The sequence below is a fragment of the Gossypium raimondii genome, chromosome 10, assembly GCF_025698545.1.
Source record: "Gossypium raimondii isolate GPD5lz chromosome 10, ASM2569854v1, whole genome shotgun sequence".
Classification (NCBI taxonomy): Eukaryota; Viridiplantae; Streptophyta; class Magnoliopsida; order Malvales; family Malvaceae; genus Gossypium; species Gossypium raimondii.
This window is the reverse complement of record NC_068574.1, coordinates 18,399,090-18,409,088: the sequence shown is the minus strand read 5'-3', so window position 1 is coordinate 18,409,088 and position 9,999 is coordinate 18,399,090. Positions and strand designations below refer to the sequence as shown.

Below are 9,999 nucleotides of genomic sequence, written 5' to 3'. Positions count from 1 at the left end.
TTTGTCTTTACTCAAAAAATGACCCTTCACATCTTTGAATGAGCGTTTGTCTTTGTCATAAATTAGAGTCTCCTTAAAAGACTTGTATGAAGAGGGTAAAAATACACAACAATAACATAGCTTGATCTTTATAATCAATCTTAACCTCAACATTCTTTAAATTATTCAAAAGAGTAATAAATTGACTAATGTGATCTCTAAGAAGCTTACCTTTGTTCATGCGGAAAGTAAATAGACGTTGTTTCAACACTAAACGATTAACCAGAAACTTAGTCGCATAAAGAGTTTCTAACCATTTCCACAAGGCAAATGAGGTTTTCTCCATCAATACCTCATGCAATACCTTATTCAGGAGGCACAACTGGATTGTAGTCAGGGCCTTTTCATCAAGCTCTTTCCATTCTGTCTTATCTAGATTCTCAGACTTTTTCCTGGTAACGACCTTTTTTAGGCCGGTCTGAACTAGAATTACCATCATCCGAACTTGTCACAGATTGAAATCTGTGACATCATCGAACTTTGAATGTCAAAATTTATTGCTACCATCTCTGAACGAGTTGATCTATGAAAATTGAACTAGTTATGATATCACTTGTTGGGGATCGACTCGATTAAGCAAAGAACAAGTAAAAATAACATAAGAATTTGAGAATTTGAACAAACAAATTTAACGTGGAAAAACACCTCTAAAGAGTATAAAAAACCATGGGCAAAGATGATTTTACTATAATGATAAAAGAATGAACAATACAAAAGATGGAGATAAAAACTAAACCCTGAAACCTGAAAACAAAGAACCCTCAAAATGTAAATACAAAAATCTCCAAAAGTGTTATGAATTCTAATATTTGATGGGTGTATTTTCTAAGGTTGTAAAATAATCTATAGTTTAACTGGGAGATTATCTCTCAAAGTTCAACTAAAACAAATAAAACAAAGTTTAACTGAGAGATTATCTCTCAAATTTGACTGAGATATAAGGCATACGCAACAATTATGATGATAAGTATTAATATAATTGTAATGGTATCTTCAAAAACTAAATATTATTATCCTAAGATGGATGTTTCAAACATACATTTGATAGCATCTTTGATTGGTAAAGCTACAAATTATAGAAATATCTAGAAACTAGAAACAGTATGACAAGGCTAAGATGATGCATTAATCAAAGGAGTAATTCAGCATTAGTAATGAGGATGAAAGTGGTAGATACAAACCCTTTTCAAAGCACTAAACACACTCAACTATAAGCTGAAATATAGAAAGAAACCTTGGCATTGAATTAGGGCAACTAACAGGCACCAATGCCTAACCAAGTTGTATTCGTACGCCTTTCTTAGTTTTTTTTTCCATATTCCTTCACTCAACTTTTGTCTATAAAAACCCTCCAACCAGCAATCCCATTACTAATACTCCAACCACTTTCTTACAAGTTGGTAAAATTATTTGTTTTTCTTGTAATTAATCGATATGGCTAGGTCAATGTCTCTTAAGCTTTCATGTGTAGTGGTGTTGTGCTTGTTGGTGGATGCACCCCTGGCTCAAGGGGCCATAAGCTGTGATCAAGTCAAATCCTCCCTCCTACCCTGCGTTGGTTACGTGAGAGGTAATAATGCTCGTCCTGCTCCCCCAAATTGCTGTAAAGGCATCAGATCTCTCAAATCTGCCGCCCGAATAAGACTAGATCGGCAAGCAGCTTGTAAATGCATCAAAAGTCTGGCCGCCGACATTTCTGACATCAACTATGGCGTTGCAGCCGGACTCCCAGGCCAGTGCAACGTCCACATCCCTTACAAGATCAGCCCTAGCATTGACTGCAAAAGGTTCGTATCTAATTTAAGCTAGACTTCATTGAAATTACGAAAAAGAAAATGGCCCCAAATTTGTTGCATAACATTAAGTGGGTTTATTGATTAATTAATTGATGAATGTTTTACTTTGGTGTGGTTGCATTTGCAGAGTCAAGTGACGTGTGGCCATGGAAGTTGGGATCAGCTAATGGAAGGGAAATGGTGGTGTACTCACTAAAAATTATCCTAGTTTTAGAGTTGGTGACGATGTACAAGGTCGATTTATGCGACTATCTAATAATATCTTTACCTACTCAAAATATTAATATCACTCTCAATGGTTGTTTCTTCTATGTATACACTCTTCATTTCCCTTTGCTTTGTTTTTTTTTTTCCAAGTCAAGCGTACCATTTCAAGCATTTCATATAAACACCCGCGTGTCCTAATGATAATGGAAACCCACGTGAGCCAGATATGGATGCTCAATTATTCGAAGATGAATGTATGGACCAGCATTTTTAAGCAATAAGAATAAATAAATAAAAATTTCAAGTGAATTGAATACAAATCTTAAATCCTACGATGAATGAATACATCATTTAAACTTAAAACAAAAAAATTATTTAAATAATTTCTTTTTTTAATTTTTTTAGTTGCTCAAATGTGAATTATGAATAGGTCTAAGAGTATTGTTGAGCCAATCGTTTTATATATGTTAAGAGTTGTGTGACTTAAATTTTAAGAGATTGCTTACAAGTCAAGTTAAACAAAATATATCTTTTTTCTAGAAGATTTAGTATTTATGAGTATAATATATTTAGCATTTATTAGCATAATATATTTGAATTTGATTAGAATTAGGTTTTTTCAACCTATAAATAGATGTAGTCAAAACTCCTCTTGTAATCATTCGAATTTGACATAGTGAATTTTCTTCTTCTCTGCCCGTTGTTTTTTTCCCGAAAGGGTTTCTACGTAAAAATCTGTGTGTTCTTTATTTTTATTTCTCTTTTCTTTGCGATATATTGTCATTACCGACGTTCTATTTTTATAAATTGGTATCAGAGCTTCCAGGTTATTCATCTCGTAGTTCTTGCGCAGATGGATCTGGAGGATGCCCTGCTAGGGATAGATAAGATGCCTTTGACATTAACAAATGAAGAGAAGAAGTGCAAGGATCGAAAGGCATTAACACAATTACATTTGTATTTGTCTAACGAAATTTTGTAGGATGTGATAAAGGAGAAGACCGCTACTACATTATGGAAGATGTTGGAGCAAAAATGTATGTCGAAAACTCTAACCAGCAAGTTGCATATGATGCAGCGTGTTTATGCTCATCGTTTGGAGGAAGGTGCGTCTGTGCACGAACACTTAACAGTGTTTAAAGAAATTTTTTCAAACTTAAAGGCCATGGAGGTTCAGTATGATAAGGAAAATCTAGGGTTGACTCTACTTTGTTCGTTGCCTCCGTCTTATTCAACCTTTAGAGACATGATTTTATATAGTCGTGAGTCTCCCACAATTGATGAGGTTTATGATTCTTACATCGTATGATAAGATAAAACATCTTGTGGTTAAACCCCACTCTAACGGAGAGAGTCTTATTGTTTGTGGGAGACAAGAATAGAATACTGATGATGATCATAGAAGGACACAGGAACAGAATCCTCACGGTAAATCTAAGGGTAGATCGAAGTCTTCAAACAAAGGTAAAACTTGTAACTTCTGCAAGAAAAAAGGAAACATTAAATTTGAGTGCTATAAGCTACAGAATAAGATCAAAAGGAAGGCTGCAAATCAAAAAGGAAAACAACTAGAAAATTATAGTGAAGCTGATGTTGTAGAAGACTACAGTGATGGTGAATTTCTAGTCGCTTCTGTCAACAATTCTAATATGAGCGAGAAGTGGATCCTTGATTCGGGTTGCACCTTCCACATAAGTCCCAATTGGGATTGGTTTACAACTTACGAAACAGTGTTTGAAGGTATTGTTTTGATGGGAAATAATACTTCCTGTAAAATTACAGGTATTGGAACGATTAAAGTTAAGATATTTGTGGTTAAACCCCACTCTAACGGAGAGAGTCTCATTGTTTGTGGGAGACAAGAATAGAATACTGATGATGATCATAGAAGGACACAAGAACAGAATCCTCACGGTAAATCTAAGGGTAGATCGAAGTCTTCAAACAAAGGTAAAACTTGTAACTTCTGCAAGAAGAAAGGAAACATTAAATTTGAGTGCTATAAGCTACAAAATAAGATCAAAAGGGAGGTTACAAATCAAAAAGGAAAACAAGTAAAAAATTCTAGTGAAGCTGATGTTGTAGAATACTACAGTGATGGTGAATTTCTAGTCGCTTCTGTCAACAATTCTAATATGAGCGAGAAGTGGATCCTTGATTCGGGTTGCACCTTCCACATAAGTCCCAATTGGGATTGGTTTACAACTTACGAAACAGTGTTTGAAGGTATTGTTTTGATGGGAAATAATGCTTCGTGTAAAATTACAGGTGTTGGAACGATTAAAGTTAAGATATTTGACGGAGTTGTCAGAACACTTAGTGACGTGCGACATGTTTCAGAATTGAAGAGAAATGTAATTTTGTTGAGTACTATTAATTCAAAAGGGTATACATACACAACTGAAAATAGGGTTTTGAAGATTTCGAAAGGTTCCCTCGTTGTGATAAAAGGGCAGAGAAAAACTACTAAGTTATATGTTTTGTAGGGTTCTACTGTTACCGGTGATGCAGCTATCACTTCCTTTTCCTTGTTAAATGATGATATTACTAAATTTTGGCATATGCGCCTAGGGCATATGAGTGAGAATGGCATGACAGAATTGACCAAAAGTGGATTTCTTGATGGGCAAGGAATTTGCAAACTGAAGTTCTGTAAGCACAACATTTTTGGAAAGCAAAAGAGAGTTCGACTCACTAGAGGAATCCATAACACGAAGGGAACATTGGAGTATATTCATTCTAATCTGTGGGGGCCATCCAGAGTGCCTTCGAGAGGTGGAGCTAATTATATGCTAACTTTTATTAATGATTTTTCCAAAAAATTTTGGAAATTCTTCCTGAAGCAGAAAAGTGATGTGTTTTCTGTATTTAAGTCTCGGAAAACTATGATTAAAAAATAGACTAGAAAACAAATAAAATACCTCTGCACAGACAATAACTTAGAGTTCTATTATAATGAGTTTAATAAACTATGCAAGTCAGAAGGGATCGTGAGACATTTGACAGTTTGTTATACTCCACAGCAAAACAACATTACAGAACGAATGAACAGAATGATCATAAAGAAGGTTCAGTGTATGTTGTCAAATGCCAACTTACGAAAGTCGTTTTGGGCCGAAGCAGCCTATACTGCATGTTTTTTGATCAACCGATCTCCATCCATTACCGTTGAGAAAAAGACTCCACAAGAGGTATGGTTTGATAATCCTGCTAACTATTCTGATTTAAAGATCTTTGAGTGTCCTGCGTATGCTCATGTTGATAATGGAAAATTGGAACCAAGATCTATTAAATGTGTTTTTCTTGGTTATAAAACTAGTGTAAAAGGGTAAAAGTTATGGTGGCCTGAAAATAGAAAAATTGTGATTAGCAGAGATGTTGCTTTTGATGAAACTACTATGCTACTTAACTTATCTCTTAAAGTCTCTTCCAATAAAGAAAATCAAAAGCAGGTGGAGTATCAGATTAATCCAGAATCTACAACAAAGCTGACTCCTCAAGCCATAAGTCCAATACGAACTAATACTTGTTTATACATGAAATACATGGAAATGATGGTACATGATATATTGATATATTGAAATGGATGATATATTTATATGAATAAATTGTAAGAGAATGATATGTATCATGACATGTACATATATGAATATCTTTGATAATTTGATGCATGGAAATTATGTAAGTTGAGATGAGTAATAAACTCAAGTGTGACATGTTAGGATAATAATGTTATCAATGTTGAATTTATATGAAATATGTTCAAGTATGCTAACAAGTGTTGTTGTTTGCTGCCTAGGTAAGAGCCAAGCTGTTGGTTGAATGGTAATATGTTTAAATATAAGTTGCATTGAAATGGTAAGTGCTCAAATGAAAATATGCTTGAGCTCATGAAAGAGTGGTAAGGTTTAAATTATGCAATTTCATAGAAAATGGCTTATCGTGTGATTAATTCAAAAATGGCTATGTTTAAATGCACTAGCTTATGGCTATGGTTGTATGATATGCTTATGACTCTTGTGTTATGCATATGAAACAAGTGTGGAAAGTAATGAAATGCAAATGAAAATAAGAAAAATTGGAAAGGGTTTAAAGTTATTTAAAATCCTACTACGCTAAGGATGATATGTATAAGTGATGCTGTAGATTTATTCACCTTGTCAGTTGTTGAATATAGCTTAATGAATCTTGCGGTATTGATATTGGATTATCCTTGATATGTATAAATTTCATATTTGAAATGAATTCATATGATTAAAGTTTATACGAGTTTACTAAACTTTCATTACTTACGTAGTTGTTTTCCTTTACTTTTCAGATTTTCTAAAGCTCGATTGGGTTGGAAGCTTGTTGGAGCTATATCACACTATCCATCGGTACTTTTGGATGTTTTGATTTTGGTTATAATGGCATGTATAGGTTATTTTGGCTAAATGTTGGCATATATGTGTTTTTCTTTTAGATTAGCCACTTATTTGGCTTGTGTTTTGGTATTTTGGTATGTGCATAATTTGCCTTATAATGTTGATGTGTGGAATGATTTGTGGTTGAATGATGAAAGGTAAAATAGTAGTTGAATATGCATAGGAGGTATGTTTTATAACTTGGTGTGATTTTGTACTATGCTATAGAAAGTGTATATGTATTTGATGCTATTGAATAAGTAGTACAATTGGTACCAAATGGTAAGTTTTGGTAAATGATTTACATGTTGTGTATTAATGCAATTATACATAAAAGTTGGTTGATTACTTGGTTACATGGATTACATGGTTAAATATGTTTATAATTGTCATTTGAGGTGTCTAAGGGCATATTGGTTGTATGTGAATATACTACATGTTTAAGGCTTGATTTTGCTTGTCTTGGATGCCATAATATGGTTTGTTTATATGCACAATGTTAAGTGTAAGTGGATGCCATATTAGGTGAGAAATGTGGCTTGTTAAATAGCCTATTTTTGTCACATAGGCAGAGACAGGGGCATGTGTCTCAGCCGTGTATGACACACAGCTAGGTGATGCAGCCGTGTATCCCTTATAGTTTTTAAAGGGTTACAAGTCAAGCTATTACACGACCTAGCACACGGTCTAGCACACAGGCATGTGAGGTTACTTCGAACGGTACACAGCCTAGCACACGAGTATGTGACTTGGTCGTCTGACCAAGTCAATGAGTTACACGGGCATGGACACGGGCTTAGACACGGACGTGTGTCCCTATTTTGAATGCCTACATGGCTTGAGACACGGGCGTGTCTCCTGACCGTGTGAGTCACACGGCCGTGTGAGCCCTGCAAATTTGAAATTTTTCTACGTTTTTAGAGAATTTTCTGAGTTTTCGATTTAGTTCCGACTTGTTTATAATGCATATTTCGAGCCTTGAGGGCTCGTATAAGGGACAATATATATGATTTTGATTGTTTTTAATATGAATATTGATATGTTATAAAACGTTTGAAATTTCTGTCTGTTTGATACGTAAACCCTGGAATTGCTTCGTAACATTGTTTTGGCGATAGCTACGGGCTAGGGGCGTTAAATCTTTCTTAAGTGTTTCTTGCCTTTCTCACGGCTTTCTAGACACTCTGTCCACAAAATAAGGCAATCACTTGTCAAAATGAGAGCAGCTAGGACATCAACTTGAAGGTGTTTAGGTGATTTCTAACCTAAAGATGAGGAGGAAAGCCACCATGGGAAGTTGCAAGGAGCAGGCGCTGATAGCCCCCTGCATTCAGTTGTTTACTCTTCATATTGTGAATTGGCCATGGATATCCCCCTCAGCTACTCTTACTTATCCTTCTCTTTATGTTAAATTATTTTTTCTATGTCGAGAGACAAGATTGCATCTCATCTTTATATTTTAAGTTTAATATGACATGACTTAATCTTTTATTCAAAATAAATATGAATCTTGATTTGAGTTCATTAGATATTTGTTTCTTGAATATTTTGTACACATGATTATTTCATTCATTTAGGTTTAAAACATGTTTATACTTGTGAATGTATGGCTAACATTCAGTAAATTATTGAATTAACTGCTTTATCCGGGAAGATGTAATAGTTAATAGACATAAAATCTAAATTGTGCATATCATTTTGATTTCGAAGATAATTTTGTATGCATAAACTTTTTAAATTCAGAGAGGTGATTTCTAAGTTAGTTTTTGACATAGGAATATACTAATTAACTTAGGAACATAATTGGACTTGGGAGAAGCTTATGTTTTAATTAAAATGAGTTTAATGAATTCACATATTGCCACGAATCTCTCATAATATTCTTTTGATGATTACTAATGAATTCTTGTTAAAGTGAAATATTTTATTTTAGTTTATTCATGTTATGTTATATTATGCCTTGTTTTTATTTCATGTTGTGATCATTTTTACAATGTATGTTGTTTTGTTTTATGGGTATTTGAACATTGATTTAATTCTATAATTTAAATTGTGACATTCCATCAAAATTTATTCTTTTTATCTTGTTTAACCAAATCGATTAAAAATCAACTTTGCAAATAATTACCACATAGTCCCTGTGGAGACGATAGTTCTTTTACTTACTACTTATTACTGGTATGACTGTGTACACTTGCACATAATCAAGTGACGATACAATACTTACCTACTTTATTGTAACTCTATTACAACCTAACTCGTATACTTGCAAACACCGCTTATTTCATATATTTTGTACAAGATTTTTAATTTGGATGTTGGTACGTCTAGAGGCAGTCAATATACCGAATGAGACAGAAAATAAGGGAAACGAGCATGCTAGCACGAATGATAAATAGTTGAACTTGTGATTGTTTGATTGATTTAATTTGTGAATATTAAAAAACCTAGGGATGACCTAAGGCATTGTTTGGTTTACACTTAGAGCAAAAAAAGCTAACCCTGTTTATAAATCCTTAGTCCTTATTTTGAGCCAAAAGACATTTCTTGATGAACTTTATGCAAAACTCGAGCCAAAATATAGATGTCTGACCATACCTATTGAGGGTTAAGTAAATACATCATGGTGGATTTTGTAAAAATAGAGTGAAATAGGAAGAAGCAGTGTGATATTGGAATTATAGGTTAGCTAACATGTGCAAGACAAAATAAGAATTTACAAAGAAAATCAAAATGAGTAGAAAAAGCACATGAAAAGCAAAAGCATTGTGAGTGAGATGTGTACAAAAACATCAAAAAAGTGAAAAAGTCACAAAAGTAGAAAATGTCAGTCATTAGTCATAAAAACTCGTAAGCTAGTCGTAGTTGTTGTAATATGCTATGACTTCTTATGTGGAGAAATAAGGAATGAGAGAGAAGGAGAAATAAGGCGGTGAGCGGGTAAAGGTTACTAAACGGGAAGAATAGGGAACAACATGATGTGCCAAACTATTTTCATGCTTGAAACTGTTTTTATGCTTCCTGTTCTTGAATTTCATACCTGTTCTAAGCCTTAGAACATTACAACCCGAAAAGCCCTATGTGACCTAGGTAATATATTTGAAAACCTTAAAGTGTTTATACTTTGTAATAAATTGAAAACCTAGGTAATATATCATGCAAGGATTATGTGTAAATATGAAAATGCCTAGTTATGTACCCTAAAACCTATCTTAGTACTATACTTGCTTAAGGGTCGTCATTTATTTTTTGTTTTTATTTTACCTTGCTTGAGAACAAGAAATGACTTAAGTGCAGGGAAGTTTGATTTGTCATAATTTTGTGTAGCAGATTAAACTAGTTTTTGCACTTAAGGAGCTTGAATACAAACAGTTTTATTATGTTTTAGTTATGTTTTCATATTTTATTTTGAATTCAATAAAAAATGTATTTTGAGTGTTTTATTGACCTTAGTGGCCAAATAAGGCCTAAAGGCAAGCTAATGTACTTAGTAAGTGTGTAGGAGACCATTCAAAGGCATAGGAACTCAAACTGGTTGCTGTGTTGCAACATAA

At 33.8% G+C, this 9,999-nt stretch overlaps 1 protein-coding gene across 1 annotated transcript; it reads left to right on the top strand.

Moving 5' to 3' along the window:
• Positions 1 to 1,314: 1,314 nt before the first annotated feature.
• LOC105778566 (non-specific lipid-transfer protein 6) lies at positions 1,315 to 2,146 on the top strand. Its single transcript, XM_012602291.2, has 2 exons — positions 1,315 to 1,826; positions 1,963 to 2,146. The coding sequence occupies exons 1-2, from the start codon at positions 1,474 to 1,476 to the stop codon at positions 1,970 to 1,972; spliced, it is 363 nt and encodes a 120-aa protein (XP_012457745.1). The 5' UTR covers positions 1,315 to 1,473; the 3' UTR covers positions 1,973 to 2,146.
• The last annotated feature ends 7,853 nt before the right edge of the window (positions 2,147 to 9,999 follow it).

Excerpts from the sequence above, each read along its gene's own strand:
- LOC105778566 (XM_012602291.2), top strand. The coding sequence starts at position 1,474 with ATGGCTAGGTCAATGTCTCTTAAGCTTTCATGTGTAGTGGTGTTGTGC.